Source organism: Patiria miniata, unplaced genomic scaffold, assembly GCF_015706575.1.
Source record: "Patiria miniata isolate m_02_andy unplaced genomic scaffold, ASM1570657v1 HiC_scaffold_6, whole genome shotgun sequence".
Lineage (NCBI taxonomy): Eukaryota > Metazoa > Echinodermata > Asteroidea > Valvatida > Asterinidae > Patiria > Patiria miniata.
In genome coordinates this window covers 6,763,540-6,790,989 of record NW_024037073.1, presented here as the reverse complement: position 1 = coordinate 6,790,989, position 27,450 = coordinate 6,763,540, and the positions used below count along the sequence as shown (strand labels likewise).

The 27,450-nt window shown below is 41.6% G+C and overlaps 1 protein-coding gene across 1 annotated transcript; it reads right to left on the bottom strand.

The window, feature by feature from the left end:
- LOC119742903 (protein stum homolog) lies at positions 1 to 22,784 on the bottom strand. The gene is made up of 3 exons (XM_038219157.1): positions 19,701 to 22,784; positions 4,703 to 4,873; positions 1 to 2,066 (listed from the first exon to the last, which is right to left on the bottom strand). The coding sequence occupies exons 1-3, from the start codon at positions 19,966 to 19,968 to the stop codon at positions 1,999 to 2,001; spliced, it is 507 nt and encodes a 168-aa protein (XP_038075085.1). The 5' UTR covers positions 19,969 to 22,784; the 3' UTR covers positions 1 to 1,998.
- Between the last annotated feature and the right edge of the window lie 4,666 nt (positions 22,785 to 27,450).

Genomic DNA, 27,450 nt, shown 5'->3' with positions numbered 1-27,450 from the left:
GCACAACTTGTTCATTTTTTTTTACACAACTGGTTGCTAGATTCATATAGTACACAACCGAAATAACAACAAGCTATTAGGACAAAGGTACTTGAAACTTGGATCTGTGGAAGAATTTAGAATCTGCAGCAATCTTCAGCCTTAACAAAATTAAAACAAATCGAATCAAAAACTAAAACCGAAATGGCACAAATCAATACCTTAACCGACTGCATACCACTATTAAGAGCATAACTTTCATAATGTACAATATTTTGTCACACAACTCCTAACGGCTTGTACGAAGGCTAACACGTACGTTAATTTTTACAAGCAATACAGTTGTTTACATCCATTAAAAGTATGTCGGTTACACTCATTCACAACACAACACGCAATGTCAAACAATAAAAAGTCACGGTATGGAAGGAGAAGTCTCGCTACAGTATGATACAGCTTTGCATATCACACTGCAGGTTGGTTTGTGCATAATCTAAATCATACTTATCTGTATCGTAATGACACTTTTTGGACCATTGTCCTGGTCATTTTGACCCGGAACCTCGGCAAAAGTGTCATTTGACCCAGAAATGTGTCATGTTGACCACGAAGAGTATCGGGTCAAATAAAACCGGAATCCGGGTCAAATCTGGCCCGGGACTCTTTAAAGCCGCCCTCGGGTCGACCTTGCTGACGACACAGAACAATCGGCCACTGACTTGTCAGGATCAAGCTGCTCCTGAGCTACGACGGTCGGGAACATTTCAGTCGCCGATTTGTGTGTGACATGGGTGTAACTGCGACGATATTATGACGATCGGCCTCAGCCGGCACTCAAAAATCGACAGTCGCAAGAGTACAAACATTTCAACTTCTAAATTTCACTTTCAATTTCAATTTCAACGGAATGTGGTTCCGAGAGGCGGGAATCAATCGCAGTCGACCTGTGTGAAGTTTTATTGTGATTCGTCATCGCGTCGTGGGTGACGCGAGCAATTATTCTGTGTCGAGATGCCGCTTGTTCTACGATAATCAAACGATTTCTCAGGGTGTCTTTATGACCTGAGCATGACTTTTGTGCTTGATGCCGACCGTTCCGTCGTGGCGCAAGCAAATCGCAGGTCGACCTGAGGGCGGCTTTGGAGTGCATAGTGTTCTAAAAACCGGGTCCTTAACTCCATCTTCCTTCAGACATCCTCACCGCACGATCTCTTCTTTAAGCAAGATCATCGTTTCGCAAAATGTCATAACGATTTCCTTCCTCCGTGACATCACACGATGGTTGGGTTATAACTACTTTTTTCTTTGGTCTTTCATGTTTAGCAAAATGTCCATCATCGACAAGGGAGTCAGGTACGATAAGGGACAATATGATTCACTAGCAGCTCAGCTGTCTCTGGAACTCAATTCCTCCTCATGACTGGGAATAAAAGCAGTCCGTATCCCAAATCAGTCACAATTTTGACGTCGAAATCTCTTCAAATCCACATTTCGCTTGAGAATCCTCAAGTACATGTAGTTATTATTCAGATATATTCACAAAAAAAGAAGGATCGAAACTTCTTCGTAACGCACACCGTGTAACATTTTGCCTACACGGCTATTACATCCGCATCTTTACAATAAAGGCATAGTTTTGAAGCCACTCTGCAGGGCGAAGACACTCTTTAAGAAGCAAATGTCGCACTTGTTTACCAGAAGTAGACTTCACAAGCTGACCAGAGTTAGTCCTGGCCAATCTTCAGACCTCACGAAAGTCGACCATAGTGTTTGGTCTCAGGAACCACCAGACGTTTGGGCGTAATTGCTGACCAAGAGCTGGTTCACAGGAAAGCGGCAGAGATTACCAATTTGGCCAGAGACTGAAGATAGTCTTAAGGCAAAGCACTGACTCAAAAGGTCGACAAGTGTAATTCTTGAAAACATGCAGAGATTACACTCTGCTGGATGACATGTGATGACCTTTTTTCCGTACTTCAACCAGCGTCAGACCAGCCAAAGCATAGATTCCACTTGTCGCTAAGTAGGAGTCCATCTCGCAGACTGGTGCTGCTTTCCCCTGACTTGCTTCTCATATTTGTATTCAGCTGCAATTAAAACACACAAGAACAGTTAGTACATTCAAACACAGGTAGACAGGATTTTAGAGTATTCTGGGGCAATTAGGAGGCACACTCAGCCACAGTAGAAAAGTGACCGAGGAGGGCACTGTTGTCTATCGCCGTAAAGCGTGCTGATGGCATAAAGCCAAAGCCGTAGTCAGGAGATATATCTGATTTTGGACACGGCCAAGAATGGAACGTGACCTACGTCATTTGTTTTGGGATTTCACGAGCTTCAGTGCTTGCGCTCTCGTTATTTCTTACACTGTACAGTGTTCCTAACTGCTTCCGTGACAAAACGGAAAGTGGGGCGCTGTGGTCCAATGGTTACGGTGTTCGACGCATAATATGCCGTGGTACATGGATGGGTTAGAACCCAGACGGGGAACATGGTGCTTGTGTTCTTGGGCAAGGTACTTTACTACGATTGCCTCTCTTCACCCAGGAGTATAAATGGGTACCTGGGAAGGTAGAGACCAGATTACGCTGATCTGGAGCTGCGGCAGAGAAATGGTCTCATGCCTGATGTACAGGGGTAATAATTGTAAAGCGCTTTGACACGTTTATGGCGCTATAAGCACCACATTATTGTTATTATGAAACAAATATTTCGGATTTTTTGTTCACCGAGAAATGTCCAAACAAGGACGATTATAAGAACTGATAAGTTTCTTTTTGTGCCAAGTGTATATCCCCACAGCATTGGGCTGTATCAGAGAGGCACATTGAACTTGCCCCATCAAAGCCAAATTACACATTTGCCTTACAAAATATGGACTTTTATACACCCTTTTGGCACTCTCGTATCCACACGTAGCTATCTTTTCTTCCTTCGTGTGGATATGACGTGCTCTCCTATGGTATTTTAGAAACTGAACGCTACTACACGCTTAAGGTTAAACACGAACCAAATCACCGACTCGATTTCCCCCGTGAGAAACCTGTTTGTCATCGAATGTGTGACGCTCAGTTTTGCAACCATAAATGACACCTTTCTGTGGGCATGATGACTGCAGTGTCTCATGAATGTTCAGTGATTATCCTTGGCCCTCTCCACTAATAATACTAAGTTAAAACCTATAGACGTTTCTTTGCCAACCCGTGCATGGAAGGTCAACGTCGCAAAAAAATATTTAAAAAATAAAGAAAGATTATTGTTTCCAAACATTACAATTGGATTTTTGAAAATACAACATAATCAACACACTACCAAAGACTTAATAAACAAAAATGCCTCTTTCCGATTCATCATGCCACTTATGCAGTTTTTGGCAAAAGGTTTTTTGCCAACCACGGCTTAAAGGGCCCATGTAATGTAATTTGTATTTAATGCAATACTTGTAAATGCACCTTTGTGTCCCATATTAAATTTTCATTTTGCCATTTTCAAGGGCGGTTTGGTGTCTTTTTGATTTTTGTGCTAATTAAAATTTCCATATTCATGAGCAAAAGTGTGATGACATTTGTAGACAGAAACCTCAATGCTTCAGCTATTTCAGCACCAAAATTTGTCAGAATTGTTGATATTTTGATGTCGTATATGTTCTTTTCTTTGGTGATTCATTGTTGTTTCAGTGCATGACAGTAAACCAATGAGCAGACTGTTCTTACATGATTTCAATATACTAATTGTGAACAGAAAACCCCTACAGTGAACAGTGCCTTCTCGAAATGAATCACAGCAACAGCGCCCTCATTTGTCAGGCAAAGCATGCATGGAAAATTATAAATGTTAAAAAAAAAAGTGCCATAAAAAGAGTTTGAAAAGCGTTTAAAAGTGCAATAAACTTAACCAAAAAGAAATGTCAAATAGTGTTCAAACATTATTTTAAGAGGAGTAGAAAGTTGCACAAAATATTTTTCCAAGTGAGATTGATTTCATGTATGCCCTTGTGACAGCCAATACAAAATGGCGCTTCAGTATTTACAAACGGAAGAAAGGTCTATAGACCATTATCATGTTGCGGCCATCTTTATTTTTTTTTTCCATTCAAATCAACGTAACCAAAGCGAGGCTGGAAGGAAAAATAGTCTGGTTCCTTTCTGTACAAAAAAAAAATCTTTCAGGGTGCATACCTGCAAATAAACTCCCATAGACACTAGTGCTAAATGCCCATACTTCAAAATTATTTTAAAAATACTCAAAACTCTCACAGGTATTCAAGCTGCACAGAAAAATGATGATCAATGTGTCATCTTTCATTTTCTTTTCGATTTTTGGTGGGTTGACCATTGACTTTTCGAGATATTTTCACGCAAAGAAGACGACCCCTATTTCCCCCAAAGCGGAAAAGTGGCCATCTTGAAAAACGATCCCTCCACAACATGGCAAAATAGCGCCACTTTCGAGCCCAATAGCATCCAAAATGCTCAGAATTGGAAGCCCCAAGTCCGGGCCAGAGGTTCATTACCATATCTCTTCAATTCCCCAATTTTACGGCGCTCAGAACTCTCTAATATAGAATATTTTGAGGGTATAACTTTTATTCATGAGCTTGGCGGATCGATTTACCGGTGTGCACCCTTCAGTACTGTTATGGATACAGGGAACATGACTGAAATGATGGCAGCATGATAAAGGTCTATAGGCTTACGAGCGTGGATGGAATCGTAATACTTACTGGCCAGGGTACAGAATGTCATTCCCCACGAAATGCTCCAGATCCATCCCACAATGAAGATAGATGTGATGGTCTGCAACACAGCAGCCAGTAGGTTCCATAGGAACGCACGCTGTGAGCTGATCCTGGTGAAGCCACAACAGAACACGGAGAACGCAGACACAAGGGTACCTAATAGTAATAACAGTGAGGGAAAACAAAAAGGTAAATCAAGTGAATGCTTAGAATAAACAACTGAGGGCGTACGTATCACCATGACCTCGGCCGACCTTGGCGTCATCCTTTAATTAGTGGCCGATTTTCGTTTTCCAATTGACATTTTAAAGTTTTTACAATTATATACCAAAAAAAGGAAAAAGTTGTATTATTAACTACCAACGAATTTGTTGTCAGGTGGGCGCATGCAGCGAGCATTACACCACAGTAACTGTTTGCCCACTAAAAACGTCGGCTGGTGCTGTGGTGCAGCTTTTCCGCATATTATAATGCATGCGAGTTGCAGACTAGTACAAAAACTGCCATAGACCCCGATGATAAATGCCCCCACTTTCGAAATTCAGGATAAATACTCACAAATCTCCAAGGTCTTTCAGATACACATCAAATTAAAGGGAAAATACAACATTTGCAAACATCAAAAAATAAAGTTACCAAATTATTTTGAAATACCTTGCTAAACCGTTAGTGAATGACATTCTAAAACATCTTGTAAAATCATGGCACCTGGTGTGCTGTCATTTTCAAGAAAAGTGCTATTTTCATATCAATTTTCAACGCTGGTCGGCCGACCAGTGTTGGGAAAAACTTTTTTTTTTTTAAATACTGGCCCCCAATTGACCATATTTAGTTAGTCCGGTTTTGTTTGCAATCGATTGCACACCTATGAACGGGTACAAGCAAGCTAGACTGGTTCCCTGACCTTACAATTCCCCAGCGTACATAAATTGCTCCGTTTCATTTTAAATGGAGTCAGGGAACCAGACTACAGGAAAATGACTGTTTTTCTTCGTTTTTATAGCATCTACGAACCCAAAACGTCAAAAAAGTCAGTGTAACAATATATATACTATAATTACTATAAAAAATTATATACTATATGGCCCCCCCCCCCCAAAAAAAAACAATCCATCCATTTCTGAAAATTACAGCAAAAGCAAACGATGTATATTCCCTTTAAAGCTTATTTCATATATTTTTGGGCTAAAACAATCCGTCCAAAGATTGTCCCCCCATAAAAAATTGCCTGTAGCCCATCGCCATCTTGAAACATGATACCTGCGCTCATTATTGAAAAATACAGCAATTTTAGGGCCCAATTTCATCAGAATTTCACAGAAAATACAAGCTCGCAGTCCCTTTCACGGCTTCCACCCTTCTTATTTTACAAACCCTCAAGTTCATGACCTACAAAATGATCTAATAGCAAAAGAATTGAGGGCATGCAAATCGTGATTTGGCCGGCTATAGGCAATTTCGGACCTATTTACTGGCCTGCAACCATAGACGCATATTGAGTAGGCCTAGTCCTTCTATAGATTTTTTTAAAAATAAATCAATGACAAAATCTGAACACATTGAACAAGTTCATACTTTTTTACTCTTGGATATTCTTTATACTGCTGCTCATCATTAACGATGTGTTTTGTTGTTGATTTCAAACAAAATGTACTACTATCCTACACAAGTGCATGGCAAAGAAAAAACATAAAATAAGTTGCTGCTATCTAAGCTGACCCCGTTGCTACACCCAACCGTTGCATATAGTTTCGTCGATGACTTGTCAAATCACTTCAGTTTCCTGACAGTAAATGTACAAGGGTGGTGGCTTGTGTGATGCTCCGTGAAAATCACAGGCTCGATATTGGTGACGTATATACGCTGGTTCATGCCAGACTATCGATTTCAATGAGCTTGAAGAGAGCAGTACGGACCATTGATCGGATACTTGGACGGAAGGATGCACCACGTGCTGCCGCGTGGATGTACTGCTGACCCAGATCAGTAATGAAAGAGTACCCATCATTGTGGGTCGCGTCCTTGGGGGAGAGATGCGGATAGTCGTATATCGATTGGACACGCTGCATGGATGGAAAACTATTAAAGCACCTTGTCAGATTTGTCACTAGAAACAAAGTCAAACTTTTACCCACAACTGAGTACAGCTAGGATCAGTGGGTGCAAGTTGGGTTGTTTTCTATCTGAATAGAGTGCTTTCAGAGTGAGAAATCAAAAACATCTAAAGGAAAGAAAGACATTTTGATCCAGGTGAGCAGTTTGTTTCAACTATCGTTCATTAGAGATAATTTTTCTTTAATTTAAAAAACATGGTAGTTTAGGCCTACTATTTGTTTTGTCTTGATATCACTGTACCTGTTAGAAAGTAATACCAACAATCTTTCCCTGAATCAGGCCAGATCTTCTTAATCCTCCTTAAATAAAAAGACAATACTAATCCATTTCAAAGTCTCCTCTCCTAAGTTGTTGCCGTCATAGGGACCCAGAGCCTTCTATATCAATCCCGGGCTATGGACTCCGTCACAAGTACCCCCTCAGCGGCTCACAAGAGAAAGTTGGGGGAGGCCACTGGGAGAGACTCCTGAAAGCATTGCGTCCTTGTCCCCCGTCTCCTCCCCTCCCACCTTCCGGAGCTTTGGCGAACGGTGAAGAAACGCCATCCACTTTGTATACAGACAGTCTATTGTCAAAGTATAAACTACTTGGAACATAAACACGGTACCGGGTACGCTAGCTACATGTTTCGCGCCTTCCCTTCTCTAGCTTCCCTTGTCCTAATCACAAATTTATGTTTTTATCCATAAATTACTGCAAAATTGATTGGTCACACTCAACTAGCAGGCTTAGTCCACTAATAATTCAAAAGTGGGCTGTCGGATTGTAAAGTCCAATTCCCATCTTCGCGAGCACAATACCCCTTTTGCCAAATACCCTCACACTGACTGACAGTAACAAACTTCACAGTAAATATTTATGTTTGAGTTTACTTCTTCTCGTCTCTTCTCGAACTCCTTCACTGCAGGTCAAGACTCTCATGGGTATTTCACCGGTTCTCGTAATAAACACAATTTATTTTTGCCATTTGCTCGCACGTCTCACTCTATCCGATCAGCACTTCGAGTATTTCTTTATGGGTCTCGTCTCTCGAACACCACGGGCGACGGAGGTAATCGGAGCCCAATCGTCCGTTGGACAATTTAAACGATGCTTCACGAGAGATTCCCATTTCCAATCGTGTAACAGCTTTATCCGATCTTCGATTCGATTTCCATCCACTCACTTCAGCATAATGCATCACGTCTTTTTTTGTCAGTCCGTATTATGTCTGCTTTTCTGTGCTGTATTATTTTTTGTTTCCAGGCAAATTTTTGTTTTGATCACTATGTTTTGTTGCTCGATTGTCTTTCATGGCAATTTTGGGGAACATTTATTCGGCTTTCATGGGGCTTTTCTGTACGAGCCTCGTCTTCTTGAAAATGCCTCGTTGTTTATTTTGTACAATTTTGTAATTGTTCTTTGTGCCAATCTTTTATTTAATTAATTTCATATTTATTTACTTTTTCTTTGTCACAAACTGACAATCCAAATATCTCTTTGAATTGAGTTGGATTAAGCAGAGTATTGGAGAGTGACGTATGTCCGTTGACATGGCAACTGGTGAACTAAACACTAACACGCATGGTTACCAAGCGTTTTCAAAGCAGTTGTTTTTAAAAGCATGCATGTATAAATCAACGCAGGGCAGCATATTGCTCAAAAAATCCACGTCATCAATGTGGATGACGATATCCTTGCAAGCTGTATTTTCATATTTTGATTACTTGCATGGCGTGGCTTCCAAATTCCCCGATTATAGCTCCTTTACACAGATGTTTCCGAACTCATCTAGCCATCAGTTGCAGCTGTGCAATCAAGTTAAAAGAAATATTTTGCCAGAAAAAATGTAAATACTGGCATTCCTGTTGATGTCTTATACCCTCGGCGATGATTTACTCCACACGCAAGGAGTAAGGACCGAGGAGAACTTGTTATTCTTCTCAGGAAATCCAGCTTCTTAATAGATGTCCCAGGGCTTACACGCTGATGATAACTGGCAGAGCGAACCGCTAGAGAAGCTTCTTCAATAAGTCACGTCCAAGAATCAGACGGCAATGACGCACGCTGTGTACAGCCAGGCGCCTGGCTCGTATTCTGATTGGGTAACAGCGGAATGAATAGATTGGGTGTATATCCCCGCTTTACCAGCGACAGCAAACTGGTCGAAGCGGTCGTTTCATCTGAACACGGAGGAATGTACCTTCTGGGCCTTGTTTCAGCTTGGATCGTCACATATCCACTGACGCCAATGCTCCAGCTCTCCGATTCATCAGCAATGTGAATCTACGTACATTTCCGTAAACTGAATAACTCGGAATTGCCGAAGCAACGAGACTACTTTCGAAGACCAATTCAATCACTCAGTCTGTCGTTGGACTGATCAAATAATTCAAAGGGTGTGTCAAGGTGGTTAATGCTGTCTTTGGTCAAAACAGTCCGATTAAGAATGGCAGCCATCTGCAAGGAAAATTACAACACTTATTCTGTCTATAATTATACAGAACCTCCACTAGATGCAGTGCGGATTTAAAGGGCCCGCGTTATGTAATTGTTTCAATGGAATCCTTGAAAAGACATGTTTGTGTCGCATTTAACCCTACTTTCAATTTTCGTTTCTCCATTTTCAAGAATATTTTGGTCTAGTCCTGTTGTTTTTGTTTTTATGCTAATGCGAATTTCCATATTCATGAACAAAAGAGTGATGTCATTTCAGACAAAAACCTCAACACTACGGGTATTTCAGCAGCTACAGTTGCCAGAGTATTAGATATTTCGCTGTCGTAAATTTTCTTTTCTTTGGTGATTCGTTGTTGTGCCAGTACATGGCAGTAAGCCAATGATCAAACTGTTCTCACAAACGTTTTCAATGAGCAACTTTTGGGCTCACAAATTATTTGAACAGAAAACGCCTAAACTGAACAGAGTCCTCCCGAAATGACATCACAGCAACAGCGCCTTCGCTTGTCCGGAAAAGCTTGGAAATTTGTTAAATATTTAATAAAAGTGCACTTTTCAATAAAATTAACCAAAAATGGATGTCAAACAATTTTCATATATTTAAGAGAAGAACGTTGCACAAAATATGTACCTTAGAACTGAGATTCACTTAAATACAGCCTCATTAGCCGCACTGCGATGTCTCAGTGCACAGAACAATGAGAACTCATACATGTTTTTGTGAGACTGGGAACCCACAAAGTAAAAAGAAACGAGACGGCACAAGTATAAGGTTTCATAAAATTAATGACACCGCAGCTAAAATAAGACTGAGGCGAGTCTATGGCGATCGTACGGTATGCCAGTTGCCATGGTCAGAGACGATGTGCGAGAATAATTGAGAGGTCTGGCAGACAAGCGAAGTCCATATCTCAAGGGTTTGTACATCCCAAGAAATATATGGTTAGATTCTGAAGTCAGGCAGGTTGACATAGACCTACAAGGCAAATCACTGAAACACATTGACCCGAGTGTAAACTATTGGTTAATTTTGAAATACAGCGGCTTAAACAGTGACAAATAAACTAATACTTCAACCTTCAACTCAAAAAGATAAAAGGAATGGTTTAGCATGTTACTCAATGGAGAGAAAAAAATGTCAATATTAAGTGTTTCTTATAAGTGCACTTTTCTGACTTCCCTTATTTAAGAGTCATGTCCCCGGTGACTGAAATGCCGTTCGGGTTTAATCACTCTAAAAGCCTATATACGTTACGAAGAGGAAACTATATAAGTTGAGTTTGACGGGTGTATTTCGATTACTTAGATGTAGTGATTATATACTGTGCTGTATCCTATACCTGCCGTTACTTTAATCCCTCCCCTGCTCCCAAGTAGATAACTCATCCCTGTCTTATGCGTCCAATGCGCAACAGATTTGTAATGTGATCTTCTCGTACCGTTGCTGTTCCATCATCTTCTCCTGCCCGCCGGCTGAGATTTTGCCCGGTAAAGCCAAGACGGACGCAAAGGGGCTTTGCCACAGTGGGTCGATATTATACCCGCACCGGTCGTGTTCCACGAGGCTCGCTGCGCATTCTTTGCAAATCTACAGGGCTTGCGAGACTCAAGTCAGAGGACAGGCTGTTTCTTAATGTACATCCCCTTTACATGTTGAATCCCTGGGAGGACTCAAAGTGACGACACGCGAAAATGTGCTTCCATTACTTAACATAATGAGCTCAGAAACAAAACCCGGCTTTTATTACGCAAAACCCATTGCCCCCCCCCCCCAAAAAAAAGATGTTTAAATATCAACTCCACGCGATATTATGCAAAAGTTCAAATTGTGTATTTTGAAGGGACTATCCCCGATTCATATCGATGGTTAACAGTTCCAATAATCTGTTACATACCAACATGTTTGGTACAAAAATATCACACAATCAAGCTTTTCTGTAAATTTTCATTCATTTTTGAGGAGTTATAAGATATCCAACTTCAACGAATTCTTTGTACACACAAAAAATACCAACAAAAAATGTGATACGATGTTTTGTATTTTGCTTTTCCAAGAAAAGGAACGGATCGGACTATTTCAGTTTTGTTGAAATCTGCCTGGTATAAATTCTACAAACAAGTTGGAATGTCTGTCTCGCAACTATAGCAATCAATTAATCTATGCATTGCACGAGGTCTCCAGCTGTTAGTCCAGTTTGTTGGTTTCTATATTTTAAATTGATTTTAAATTTAAATGTCTATAAATTCGTGAACGCAGCCGAGTAAATATATTTATAGCATATGTTTCCATACCTGCATCTTTCTATCTTTCAAAAACTCGTCAACGGAATGCGTCGCGTGGTTGATTATAAATTAATGCGCGTGTTGTGTGTTTACTTTAGAACTAACACCTGTGGGTATCTCAATACGACCTTGCAGTTTCAAATTTCAATCAAGAAAACTCATAAAAGCACTCCATCGGTCGGTATCCTTAGAGGAAAATGCGGGCATTTTCTGCATAAATACACGTTCAGCAAAGTATATTCCTGATATTAGAAGAAAAAGCTATTGGAGCAGAAAGCCATGATTATCAGGTCGACCGACTTATAGCGACTGCAACGAGCGTGAAACCGTCAACAAAACCATTGCGCTCCGACCGTATTTGCGATCATGGAGAAAAGTCCTATGCACTAACGGCCCAAACTTTACTGTCGTTTGACAGAATAGGCATCAGCAAAAGCCATATCCTACAATGAAGACTTTACAAAATTGCAAAATACAATTAAGAGGTAATGCCCAACCACCCCCCCCCCCCAAAAAAAAAGAGACAAATGTCTCACCATTCTTTAATTTCAATGTCGGCAACAACCTTAAAAACCAGCATTACTTTTATTGAATCGATTATTTCAGGCTTAAGTAGGCCAACTTAAATTATTTCTATGGCCTGACCTAGTTAACGCTAAGTAATACCTATGTATCTTGAATAAGGTGGTCACACAAACTGACGCCTAGTTAACACACCATATACCAGTCCAAGCAAGCTGCACAACTATCAATGTAAACACTCAAGTCGACAGCTGGATCGGTCAAACCATATCACTCACTGTTACGAGTGTAAATACTTCAATCACCAAGCCGGGAAATGAAAGGGTTTGAATAAAATGATCTCGGGATAAAACCAACTTTGTTTTTGCTCGCTTTTTTTGTTTGGAAGATGATACCACACACTGAAGACTCGTTGCGAAACACAGCTATCGATCCAGACAAATAAACGTGAAACGCTTGATGATATTCAAGTTGGCAGTTTGTGAACCAGCTGACGCGAAATCCGAAACTCGGACTTGTTTGTTGGTGTCGAAGGGAAGTGGGGTTTCCGTAGCAATTCCGTGACGATTCCAAGCATTTTCTCCCCCGCTGGAGTTCTTTAATAAGTGGGGCAGCTCGGGCTTGGATCCTGCAGAAGGCATATGACGGCTACGTGTCAAGTATCCAGATACCGATAGAAGGGAAACACAGCGGGCCTGCAGAGCTCACGCCGGGGTCAGCTCTGCAGCCGTTTGCCCCAACAAGTAGGCCTACTTGTGCCACAAACAACGCATGAATAATGACACACTTTTATAGACGATTGATGACATCCACCACAACGACTCTAAGAATTTGTGATGTTTAAAAATATCATCCTAAATCCGGTATGGCTCTAATTTCCTCTGGGCCCTGTAGGTATTTCTGACCTGTACCAGCATGAGCAGTTGTCTGATTTATATTTAGATATTTTCATTTGTGTTTAAAATGTAAACCATGACAGGTAACATAAAAAGATAGATTAACTTTTTACAGTTTATGTTATAAACTCTGCTGCAGATATTTTATACTGAAGAATTGGTTTAATTTATATATACCGAAAGCGTAGTAACATCATTTTATTGTGAATAATTATACGCCTAACATTATAATGTTATGCATTTAAGCCTCCGATATCGTCACACGAGAAACATCGTGAGCAATGTTAAAATTGGATGAACAACAAATATAAAATCTAACAATTTAAAGACTAATCTTGTTCTTCTTTGCTGTTTGATGAATTTTCGGTCTGCAGGCCATTTCCTATACAATACAAGAAACAAATTACAATCTCAGAAATTTGAGAACGAATTACGCGTCCTATATTCTTCAGATTTGTCAGAGACTTTTGCTAAAGATTAGACAGTCTCTTGCAACCCAAGAATCATTAACACATTCCATTTGTACAGAAGATATTTCAACAATTTCAAAACAACAAAAGGTCGACAGAAATCCAGTTAGTTGAGGGATGGAATGCATACCAAAAAAAATCTCGATCAGAAGACTGAACGACATTCCCGTAACCCTGACGACAGATTCTGATTATAACCGTGCCCGAATGGAAATCAATTTTGGGAATGCATGTGGGTCACGCGAGTAAAAGCACTCCAAACTGACCCCACGCGGAAATGCTGGTCGGAGAGCATGGCAGTGAATTGAAAATAGCGCGCGGGTAAAATATCAGAATCAAACCAAGACAGGCCGCGCTGACGCGACATACGACGAAAGCTGCACGTACTCACTCCAACACATCTCCCGTCACTTCTCCATCTATTCTCGTCCCAAGATCGCTTTCCTTAGAAACAAACATCCTGACAACAGGAGAGCCCCTCGACGGCCAATATGGGAAGATTGAATGCCTCCCTACTCTGCCCAAGCAGGCACGGATGTTTTTGATTAAAATAAATGCGAAAAAGGAGACAGAAAAAAAAGAGAAAGTAATTTTTGAAGCTTAGGCCCTAATTATATTAACTTGGTGCCTCCCTGATTATCATTGCATTACAAAATTGAGGGGGAAAAATGAAGTTCGGGAACAGGCACGCTTATGGTTGTCACATTTTGTGGACCATATACATGCATTATTTTTCCTTGTTCTATACCAAAATTACAGCTAGTCAGGTGGCATATGATCGGAATTGTGACCGACTGGTCACATAATAATATTACACGGCATGTATTTACGGTTTATGTAAAATAGGCACCCTTGTCAAAAGAATTTCAGGTGTCACTGCCTTCTGAATATCTTCTCCAGGGCTATAGAATCTATCTGCCAAGTTTGGTGTTTTGGACCAGTCAGTCATGAGCTTGTCATCTTGACGGGTCTAAGCCATCTGACACACAAAATCATTTCCAGTTTGACGTAGCCGATGAATGACATTCTTTGATGAAAGATGAATTGAGTTGCCAAATGAGTGTAGCTTGACCTTTGCTCCAGAAGGTCTTAATCTGACAGGTAAGCACCTGTACACTATAAGTCAAAGAATTATGCCTGGGTAGTGAAATATAACGATTTTCGAGGTACCAAAGAAACCTTGCATACTTTTGTGAGCTGCACGTTCGAACTGTTCTTTAAGTTGTAACGTGTTATTTCGTTCAATCCAGACATATTGGCGCGAAGTAATCTTTGGTGTAAAATTTATGCACTCAATTTTTAATGCGGCCATTTAACACGAAAGTCAGGTTAGCGAAGCGGTACTTTCCTCGCCTTCCACCGCTGTGGCCCGGGTTCGAATCCCGCCTGGGTCAATATGTGGATTGGGTTTTCAGTCCCTACCTGATTCCGTGGGTTTTCCCGGAATATTCTTCTGGGCTTTTCCTCCGACCTCTAAAACTGTAATTTATTCCCATTGTCTTTTTTCTACAGGTTTCTTCAGGCTTGCGAGCTGCAGTGCCTATAGGGCGCTTTTGGGGAAATCCTTGGTTTCATCACCAAAAATGATTAATATTAATAATAATCACTAGAAAGTTCTGATCTCTTTTTTATAAATAATATTCATATGTTTTTAATATTAATTGTTTGTCCCAATATTTCAAAGTGGAGCTGCTCAAAGTCCCAAATTCCACCACATGCACTTTCATATGGACCAGCACTTTCCAAATATCTCAATTTTTATTTCCAGTTTTCTAAATAATACGACAATATAAATCAAGTCAGTGCCATTACCAGTAATTACTTTTAGTAATGACCTTGGACTGTGGCGGTGCATTCCATCGGACCGATGTGGCTGTGTGTTTGTTTATTGATATCGATTATGCTAATCATATGATGTGATCTATGTCTACGTGGCATTCTCGCCCTATACGTACATCAAACATTTGCTTTGTGTTATTTCCCAAGTGCTATTTACTTTGGGTACGTCACACATCGATTTTAATGCACAAAAAGTGTTATTTCCATGTTTCACACCAAAAATAGATTTCATTTTTTAAATTGCTATTTTTCTGGTATAGGGCCTACTACAAAAAAATATCAATTTAGGAATGAAACATTAATGTATACACATTCCTAATTAGTTCCGGCTCGACAATAAGTCAGACGTCTCTTTTGTGCGTTAGGAAAATGTATTTTCAGAGGGTTGAACCGTCCAAACTAGAAGGGATTTTTTTATAAAAAAATCTACTCTCATGTTGAAGAGCACATGCGGATAGCTTTAAAGAACCAATCAAATGTAATTTTTAAAGTGCAATTCTTGAAAATGCACCTTTGTGTTCCATTGAACCTTATTTTCAACTTCGTTTTGCCATTTTCAAGGGTATTTTGGTGCCTTTTTTGGTTTATATGCTGATGCAAATTTTCATATTCATGAGCAAAGGTGTGATGTCATTTCAGGCAGAGACTTCAATGTTGCATCTATTTTCAGCACCAAAAGTTGGCAGAATTGTGGACATTTTGCGGTGACCGTCGTAAATGTTGTTTTCTTTGGTGATTCGTTGTTGTGTCAGTACGAGGCAGTAAGCCAATGAGCAAAGTTTTCTCACAAATGTTTTCAATGAGCACCGTTTTTGGGTTCACAATTTAAACAAAAAACCCCAAAACTGAACAGTGTCTTCCTGAAATGACATCACAGCAACAGCGCTCTCAGCCTTGCCCGAAAAAAAAAAGCATTGAAAATTTCAAATTTTTATAGCAGTGCATTTTCCAATCAAATTAATCAAAAAGGGATGTCAAATAGGCTAGTTTTCATACATCTAAGAGGAATAGAAGTTGCACAAAATGTGTTCCAAAGACATATATTCATCTCATGAACCGTAATAACCAAAAACTGTACCAAAACACAAATGCCAAAAATGTAGTTAATAGATGTTCTTTATGTAGCCTACAGGTGTTTATTTTTGCCATATAGTCAAAGTGTTGCACACTGTTTAGTACTATTAGAGAATTAGTGCTGATCGAAAAAGAGAAGAATTGTAGCGACAGGGAAAAGTGCTGCTACTGGGCGGGAACAATTCAGCTCATAATTAAACGCTCCATAATGGTGACAAGTTGAACATCTTCCATGGATCAACCATAGAGCAAGGCTTGCTCTATGGATCAACCATATGACGTGTAAAACTACACGCGTCCACCCATTCGTATCTTTCTGTCCAAGGTTGTTCCTTTAATTGCTCAATAGATGTAAGCCTCTCATTACGGATTCATTAGCCGTGTCCTCAGGCAGAGTAATTCACCTGGGCCCCGGTGCCACCGGGGAACACACAGACAGCTCAGGCAATTTGCCTTCTCCTTTTCTTTTATTTTAAACATATACCTCGGACGATCAATTATTCAGAAACGCGCGGTGTTAGCTGCACTTAGCTGTGTTTCCGTTAAACGGCAAGGCAAATTTCCCCCCCCCCGACTTTGCGTGTGAAACCGCACACATTTGCTACGTGATTCTATTCCAATTCTTAAATGAAAATGCAAGTTCCTGGCGATTTTTATCTAGTGGAGGGAACAGGTGTCACTGTGCAGGTGCGAATAATTATTTCTATTAGATTTTATTCCTGGAAAGTTTCGATTCAAACCAGTTCTTTCAAATGCCATGCATTTTTTAAATCACTTTTTTTCATCCGGAAACACATTGCAGAACGACAGCCGCACGATAACGCCCGTATTTCATTAACAATGAACTGTATCGATTTGATTTTTTTTGCTGGTAACATTGCCATTTTCTTATGGTAATGATGCGCATATGAATTCAGCGTATGCGAAATACTGAACCGCAGCACGCAACCAGCTAGCCGCCAGCCGGACCATATGGCGCGCAACCTGTTGCATATCTGCATGGAGTTACCACTTGCTCCATATCGCCTAGCATAGCATTGCACAAACACATTTTCACGCTGCATCTTCGCAGTGACAGTAAAACTATCAAATGCACATGCCAATTAGTTCCCTGCACGTTCAATGTGAGCATGGAGGAAGGAATCGGTTGGTGCGAGTTACAGTCTGTAGGCCTACCGAAGCAACCATACTCTCGATGTACACTTTATTTTATGCAAGCCATTATAGGCCTATGTATTAAATTTCCTCGTTTTTGATCCTTTTCAATTTCAGCCCGTGATCCGACCCGTTAATGCTAGCACAGCTTGATTTTTTTTTTCAAATTTAAAAAAAGTTTATAATAAATTCTATAGATCTAAAAGAAAGTCTGTCTATAGATTGTAAGACAATACATTCAAGTAAACTATGTGTACCCATGTCCTTTCTCCATTGTGTACAAAATGGTAACGCTCAGACAATATAGTATCACTTGCTCGCCTTCCCGTGCGTTTACATTTATAATGAGTTGATTCGATTGGCGCATCGGATTCATGTTTCATTTTCAAAACCTGTTTCGGTGGAGTGAAATTATCAGCATATGGTGGTATTGACACATGGCAGCTACTTTTTTTCTATAATGGTACTCTGATAAGGTCAAAGATGCACGTTAGTCCGCGGGTAAAACAAATTCAGTCATTACTTAGCATTATATGCATAATATACCATAGAGAAAGGACAGTACACTCCTCTATGCTTATACCAAACTTCCTAAACGTAGGCCGCTTGCAAGTGTTGAAATGGCTCATTGATATCTATATTTGTGTGGAGTGTTTTGTGGGATATTAATGACAATGATAAAGACATTGACAAATTCAGTCACTTCCCTAAGTAAAGATCAACAATGTTTCAACCTAGGCATAAAAATTCCCAATAGGTGTGAAATTTAAAAAAAAATTAACTGCAAACCATGATCCGCTTCAGGCAGACAATCACACCCTAAAAACTTTGAAACGTCACGTACGGCACCACTGCATTTAAATTTGAAGCTAAAACATATTATCACGACCACGGCTCTTTCCCAGCGACGTCGTGCCACTCTTTGTTACGCATAAACTAACTTTGAAATGATACAAGAACTGAAATAGATTTAGTATTTGCGTTTTGATAAAGCTACAAATACAGCCAGACATACACAGGCACAGATTTTTAAAAAATAATAATAAAAATACTAAACTCGTCATTTTCCAAAACTGAAATGAACCCTTACTATACGTCTCTAAAGCACGGTTAGACCCATCAGCGTGATTTATATAATAATAAGGATCAGATGATGTGATATGTTACCAACAGGCAACCAAAGGATCCAATTTAACACATTCCTACTTCCAAAAATCATATCAAAGACAAACAATTTATTGATAAACCTTTATCATAGAGCACCGACGTACAATAATGTCCCTCAGAACTCCAAGCTCATTTAGATTCTGGATTATGTTACCGGACATGATTTCGGCAACAATTCCCCTTTACATTTTTGATAAAACACCTCCAGATATTTCGACGAGAGCAGACACGTGCATTCTTCCCGATCACGTGTACGCTCACTAGTTATTCAGTCACATCTTAATTCCCCTCGCAAGGTCTTCCTCGTAGATTAAGCATATGATGAACACCACAGCTTTAATGGTGTATCAGTTGGAACAATAATTGTGAGCTGTTCCCCGTCTTATTCCAAACAAAATCGCACATCCTAAAATGGTTCAAATTCGACGTCAACATTTTTGTTACGACGAGGATAACATTAATGTTCTCATTTGTCTTTCATGGTTTGAGACATGGAGCGTGTATGCTCCATGACTGACATTCAGAATGATCGTGAATGGCATTAATCATGCATTCTGATGCCCTTATTATTTTGTATGATCTAAGGTTGTCGACGTTTTCACTCTGCACATCCACATGTCATCGCGTCGCGGACTTTGACTCCCCAAGTTAAAGGTATACTCTCCGTGTGTTAATTGAGAAACATCTAGTGCTCACTGTCACAAGTCATAAAGACCCAAAAAGTACCCCATAGTAAATACATTCAAAAGGGATCGACCTTGGGCAAAGCAGGGGCGGAGGGCGTGCATGTGAAAAATAATAAATTCACTTCTGGAAGGTATTTTTTAAAATATACAATATAAAGTCATTCCTCTTTTGCATTAAACAATGTGGACACATCCCTAAAGATTGTGAAATCAGTTATTTCACTAATTTCCAGAGACCATATGGTGGTTTGCTATATACCCTTTTATCAATAAATAATTTGTGTGATTATTATCGAATTAATGAGCAGGCGATGTTTAAGTATTCGTGTATACGTACCGATTCCTGGCGTAAAGATATTGAGTAGGCAGCAGACGAGTGCGAGTGACATGGGCATGCAGGGCACAGCAGATCGGAAGGATCCGTGTTTCTCCCGCACACTGATAATGACATCTTTGGTAGTGGACATCTGTCTGTTGGAGATGAAAACATGGGCTTCGCGGACACGGGGCGAGCCCCCGTCATGGTCGCCGCCTGCTGCCGCTGACGGGGAGCAGCTCGATTCTGTGGTCAGCTCCACGGTAACTGAAGCATCCTCGGAAGCCATGGTGTGGTGATTCTTGTCAAAACGTCGGGCGAGTTACAGAAAAGAAGTTTATATCGAGAGCACCCGTTCAAGCAGCGCGAAGACGACAGTGTAACTCGGTACTCAGGTTATATACACGTCCGAAGTCAAAGGAGTAGTAGATTAAACGAATGTACTGTGCCTACAATAATGTCATCAAGAATATCACTGTCATTTAGAGTGCCCAGCCGCGTCACACATTATTTCCATGTGATATAGTTGCAAACATAGACACACATTCCCACCGCACAATAATAGCGACAGCCTCGCTTCACATACACGAACGGAACAATACCGTCTGCAGGCTGGCGGCTGCTTTGACCGACCAGAGACCATACAGAGTTCAGGTTCACGGTGCATTGAACACGTTGTGTCTGTGTCTGCCAAGCACAGCCTAGACGACGTACGCACAATGCAAATACGCTATTGATATTGGCGTGACAGGCTTGTAATAATGTTGAGGGAGACTAGTTTGCTCGTTGGCTAACCTTGAATGATGGGCGGTGGTGGCAATCGATTGCATTGTCAAACATGCATTAATTGTAGTGTCTTTTTTAGAGGGAAGGTTGGGGCGGGGTTATTCGCCTCCGCAAATCTGGTCGCTGTTCTTGATTGTGCAGCTAGTGGCAAAACAAGGGTCCACCTTAGTGAAGGGGAGGAGGATGGAGGGGCACTCTTATTCTTGGGTGGGGACCGGAGCACTCAACATTTTTTTCTAACAAATAAAAGCTCATTTGTCTTCGCCAAATTCAAAGCGGGGGAGGGAGGGGCGTGCCCTCATATCCCCCGTTGTTCTTGTTAAAAAAAAAATCAAAACTTGGTAATTGTTCTCATTGTCTTCCTTGCTTTTTGTGCTTCGTAAATCTGTTTCTTGAAGTTTGGAATGACTCATGATTCACATTGTGGTGGTTTTGAAGTGTACAACAACGTACGTAACGTACGTAAAAAAACACCTAATTATTGTTGTGTAATCTTTTTGACTTTGAAACCAATGATGTAAAAAGCTTTTTAAACGAACTTTTACAACAGACATGTACACTTTTTATTTGTTTGTGTGGACAAATTATCAATAAAAATGAAAAAGTTGGATTCTCTTAGACACATTCAATTTTATAGTTTGATAGGCCACTTCCTGTATTTAGTTACAAATTGTTTCATCTCCAAACTGATTAATAACGTAATTAACTTAATTACCGGAATGGAAATCCCCTCATTTCCTGGGATTTCCGACTTGCTGAATACATGTAAACAGCTGGCGAATCTCCCTACAATAACGAAGGACTAATCAATTCAATCCTCAATCAATTTGTTTAGAGGGAGTCAAAAACCTATATCCGGGAAAAAAATATAGAGTCAATAAAAATGTGGTCATAAAATCGAAGATTTCAATAATAAGGCACGTTGGAAAAGGCAGCAGTCGACAAGAAAATGTTTTCACGAAGTCAAAAACATTTAACTATGAATTAATTAGCGAAATACTGCGGTGGATTTTGACAAATATACCCACAGAGTTAGTGACAGGCTTTGAAAAAGTAGAACATAATATTACCGCTGACTGCTTCATAATGGACAATTTGACGGGCAGGCCTCATATTCTCCACTCTGAATGCATTATGCGAAAGTCGAACGATAAATGAAACAAAAACAGATTTCGTTTTTCTCTAAAGAATGCCACTTTCAATGAGACTCAAAACATTCTCATTGATAAGTCCTCTCAATAGCGCCCTCTGTTAACTGCTCACGATGTCTACAATTTACTGTTAAGAAGATTGTCTTGTATTGAATTGGGTTGTGGTCATAGCCAACGTGAAAACAATGTGCAAGTACAACACACTCCTGTGCGAGAGCTTGAAAAAATCATGAGCTTACAGGGCCTAAGGGGGGATTTGAGCCCATGACCTGCTCACTAGCGCAGAGGTCTGAATTCGACCTTTTGACACCGAGGGGAACGGATCAACACTATTATACACACAAGTCTATCAACTCGTACCCGTACCAGAGTCAACTCGTTTCCGAGTCAACTCGTACCCTATTCAAATCGTAATCTGGTCAACCCGCACCACAGGCGACTTAACGGCAGAGCTGGGCGACACTGCGTCATTTTTGACACCGTCGTGATGCTGCTACAAAAAAGAGGCATCCCTGGTGAAGCTCCAGATGTGCCAACCGATGGAGTCCAAACTTAGACGGTATTTCAACAAAAGTTAGTAAGAGCATGCAAGGAAGACTGTTCAAGCTATGAGGGTCCGCTACCAAGCAGGGGAGCTCAAGACTTTAAGTGTGCTTACAGCCTGCAAGCACCTCGCGGTTCCAGCATTGTAGGACGCAGTGTCGCTTGAACGCAACATCAAAAGAACTAATCCATAAAATTGGGATAAGACTTCCGTATACATGTATAGAGTGCTACAAAGTACAAGTCGAAGAGTTACCTGTCCCCGCTGGGATCCCACCATCCGAAATCAGACGGAAAGCAGCGACCTTGGCAATTTCACGTCGTGCACAGGAACCCAACCACTTTCTTCATGGGACCATGATAGCAGAGAGACGAACTGGCTCCCAACAGCGTTTGAAATCGAGGAAGCCATTCGCCTCGGATGCTATGGAGCTGATTAAGACCTCTCAGCCAAAAGAGACCACCTCACACTGGACTATACCAAGACATGGACAGCTCAGTGGCACTCAACACCATCCCCCTTGCAGCGTTTCATAGTGGATCCATCAAACAGCATCCCTGGCTCTGACTTACCAAGGTATGCATTGACCAAACTCAACCGACCGAGAAGTGGAGTAGAACGCCTCAAGACGTCAAGACCAACATGCACAGATGGGGACTTGTCCAGAGCCCGGCCAGCATGCGACTGCACTGTGGAGCAGAGGACCAGACAGTACACCACAACTGACTGCGCACTCCACCAAGCTCCGAATGGCATTCAGGATCTGTAGAAGTTGACCCTTCAACAAGGGAATGGCTGCTCCGCAGCAAGTTTGAGATCTGATGAGGATCAGAAGTGCTGTTTTGTTTTGCATCATAAGCAAAAAGAAGTAGTGCTACAAGACAAACACATCTAGAAACAAAGGCTACGCCCGTGTAAAGGAAACTTCCACCAACAACGGTCGCACAGGTAAGATGCAGCTACAAATTCTGATGAAATGAGTTTCAGATGCCTCAGGTGTTACAAGTCAGTTAATGCATTACAAGGCCTATTTCAGCATCACAGATATATTCCTAACTGTCACTGCAGCAGCTGTGTAGTGACTTTGTCTTAAGTTTATTAATTTTCTTAACAAGTTTTTCATAGTTTAAATTTAGAATTCCATTTTTAGAGTATTATTTCATATTTAGTGAAAGAGCCTACAGTTAATTTTCACCTTAATAGTGAAAGAGCCTACTTATGTGTTGCATTAAGTAGCCTCCTTCCCACCACCAGAGTGACCTTGTGCACTTCCTGTGTGCATACAGAGACCCTGTGTGGGTACAAGTACCGCATAATCTTGCCACATAAACAATTGGCAGCCATATTTACTGACCATGTGATTTCAGAGACAAGTGTTTTCATACTCTTTGCGATTTAGTTCTTCAAGTTTCATCACTTTATTCACTCTTTGTGGACCTTGAAAGACCCCATTTTGGTAAGAAGCATTTTCCTTGATTTTATGAGTTACTTTTAATAAGTTAAAAAAAAGAATTCAGTGGATTTTCTGAGATTTTACAGTTGATTATTCATTCAGCAAAAAACAGATTGAACTGCAAATAGTGTTTAGATTTGACAAATCAGACTTCACATTTTTGGACTCAACTTGCCATGTTTAATAGATTAGACTTTTCCATGTACATTTATTATAGTTTTCTTATTAGTGTTTTTTCTGCTTTATTAAATTGCAGATTGTTATCTCAATCTACTATCAGCAATCACCACCATGTTTGTCAAGTGGCTTCATTGTGTTTTGTGTGTGGTTCCTGGATTGATTGCGAATACCAGTCACTTGGGAGTCCTTTTCTCATGAGTTTGAGAACTAGTCCGAAACTCCTCTGGGCACAAGTGAGCCCTGAGGCAGCCACAATAACAATCAAATAACAATCAAAGTCACAACCAAAGTCCAGTCGTTCCAGAGCATGCAGAGTGAATAAACCCACGTCATGTCGTTACCAATCCAGTCGTCTTCTAGTCATAAGTTTGACAAGTCAAAGAAGAGTAACGCCGGTTGAGCAGCAAGTCACGCTGGTCATGTGTCTTCTTACAAGTCAAGTAAGAGTTCCAGTCGAGCCAGTCATGCCGTGTCCGCTACATCATCATATGCACGGCATCAGGAAGAAAAGCTGGAACTAGCGAAAACAGCGGCTGCTCTGCAGGTCCAGCTAGACTATGCAGAGGAAGAAAAACAGCTGAAACTCCTGGAGTAGGAGGCGGCAAAGAAAGTGGAGGAAATGAAGATCGAGAGAGACAAAAAGTTAGAACAACTTGAGATAGAGAGGAAATTGGCCGAAACCCAAGCTGTGATGCAGGTGTACTCATCGCTGGAGTGGGATGGCAACAGTTCAATATCATCAGAGCTGTCCGGCATCCCTGCCGAAAAACATGAACATATGCAGAGATTCCTCAACTCGCATCAAAGTGATCACCCCCCCCCCCCTACATTGTGTCCATCTGTGCCCCAAAGTGAAAGCGCATATGTGGACAATGCGTCGCTCCAACCAGTTGCCATGGTTACATCAGCCAATCAGAACAGATCTGATGAACAGTCCAGTGCACATCAGTCTCATCACCAAAGTGAAGGAGGACGGATGACGATGTCGTCGACACTTGAGAAGTGCATTACACAGTTGGCCGAGTCCAGTAGACAACAGCATGATGTAAACAAACGCCGATCACCGTTGAATTGGGGGACGGCTACCAAAGATAGCCGTCCCCCAATTCAACAGTGATCCACTCCAGTACCCCCTGTGGCGGAACTCCTTCAATTCCCTTATCGACAGCCAACCCCTTGACGCTGACACCAAGCTTAACTACCTCAATCAATATGTGTCGGGGAAACCAAAGCACCTAGTGGAGCACTACATGATCATCGGCACTGAAGAGGCCTACACGCAGGCAAGAAAAGTATTGAACGAGAGGTACGGAAACAGTAGTGTAGTGAGCACTGCTTTCATAAGCAAACTCCGTCAGTGGCCGAGGTTAACGCCGAGGGATGCAGCAGGCTTGAGAGATTTCTCTGATTTTCTGGGGAAAGTAGAGGCAGCACGAGCAACCACAGCAAGCCTTGGAGTGCTGGACTACGCCAGTGAGAATGCTCGTCTAGTCGAGAAACTGCCATTCAACCTTGAGACAAAGTGGCGGGACAAGATTGACTATTGGAGACAGATTCGTGGTCAGGATTCCTTCCCCCCATTCAGCGAGTTTGTCAAACTTGTGAAGATTGCAGCAGACAGGGCAAACATTCCTGCATTGCAGAGCGTGGTTCGAAGTCAGGACAAACAACGTTCAAATGCAGGAAGTGCTCCGAAAAAGAATACCAGTGTTTTTGCGACTAGTACCAGTCGAGGTGAACCAACAAGCGGAGTGCAGTTGTCCAGTGACAATAGTTGTCTCTTCTGCAATAAGCATCATCTCCTGGACGACTGTGAGCGCTTTCTGCGCAAGCCTTTCGCTGAGCGAAAGGATTTCTTCTTCAAGAAGAGACTGTGCATGGGCTGTGCACGTTCCAGTGATCATCAAGTGAGAGAGTGTAACGACAAAAAAGTTTGTCGGATCTGCGCTGGTGCCCATTTGACCTGTCTCCATCGCAACTTCCAACAGAGACGGCCAGAAGAAACTGCTTCAAGTTACCCCCAGTCAGCAACAGCAAGTAAACAACCAGCTGACAAAGTTCCAACCAATTCATCCCCACCCAAAGAAGTCATTGCTGTGCACCCCAAACGAGATGAGGGAATGTCCAACTGTATTCAAGTGTGTTCCCAACCAGACCAAGAAGGAGAAGGTGACCACTCCATGATTATACCAGTGTTGGTTCGTAGTGAGAGTGATCCAGCGAGGGAGTTCCTCGAATATGCCATCTTGGACGAACAATTCAACGGTTGCTTCGTGTCAAAGAGTTTGTGTGAAAGGATGAACCTGCAGGGACCAGAGACGCAGTTACTACTCAGTACAATGCAAGAGCAAAATGTGCAAATCACCAGCAGTCGCATATCCGGGCTTGAAGTGCTTGATGTCAACAGAGAGCACACTGTTAAACTTCCAGTCTGCTTCAAGCGGGACAGCGTTCCAGCCAAGAAATCCCAGATACCGAAACCTGCGGTTGTGCATCAATGGCCCCACCTGAAGTCTCTAGGAGAGAAGCTCATGCCCTATGACCCAACCCTGCAAATATCTCTTCTCATCGGGAGCAATTGTCCCAGAGTAGTTCGACCCAGGGAAATCATCGCCGGTGGTGAGGATGACCCTTACGGCCAGAGGTCACTACTGGGCTGGGGAGTGATTGGGAACGTTTGTAAGGGTTCACAACAAACCCCACCAGCAGTATGCAACAAAGTGGTTGCTGCTGAGCCACCAGGCTGTGCGAACATGATGGCAAGTGAACCGTATTCCCACTTTGTTTATGGCACAAGAACAAAAGAAATCTTCAATGTAGACAAAGTGCTGAGAGTTCTAGAGTCCGATTTCTCACAGACGAGTGTCAAGGGCAAACCCTACTCTGCCGAAGATTCACGCTTCATTAGTGTCCTGGAGGCCGGTGTAAAGAAGCGATGCTACAAACCAGAAAACTTTGGCTGTGTGAAGCTCATCGAGCTCCATCACTTCTCAGACGCAAGTGAAGAGGGATATGGCCAGTGTTCGTATCTTCGTCTGGTGAATGAGAGGAATGAAGCCCATTGTTCCTTTGTGATGGGAAAGGCAAGAGTCACACCGCTGAAGCATGTAACTATCCCAAGGCTTGAGTTAGCTGCTGCTACAGTCTCAGCGCGGACGAGTGAGTTCATGCGTGCAGAGCTGTCATATCAGGGGATGAAAGAATTTTTCTGGACTGACAGCAAAATTGTACTTGGCTATGTAACCAACGACGCCAGAAGATTTCATGTGTATGTTGCAAATCGTGTCCAGCAGATCCGTGACTCATCTGATCCTTACTCATGGCAGTATGTTGACACCAGATGCAACCCAGCTGATGAAGCATCATGTGGGCTGACTGCATGGCAGTTAGTTGAGAAGTCTTGCTGGTTGACTGGGCCAGAGTTTCTTCAGAAGGATGGGCCTACAGAGATGTCACAAGTGACAACACCGAAGTTGGATGAGGCCGACCCCGAAGTCAAGCGAGTTGCAGCAGTGTCTACCCGCACAAAGAGTGCAAACATCCAGTTTCCAGATCACTTCGAGACGTGCCGACTTGATCGTTTCTCCACTTGGCATCGAGCCAAAAGAGCCATTGCAACCTGCCTGAGATACAAGAGGAGACTTCGTCGAGGTAAAG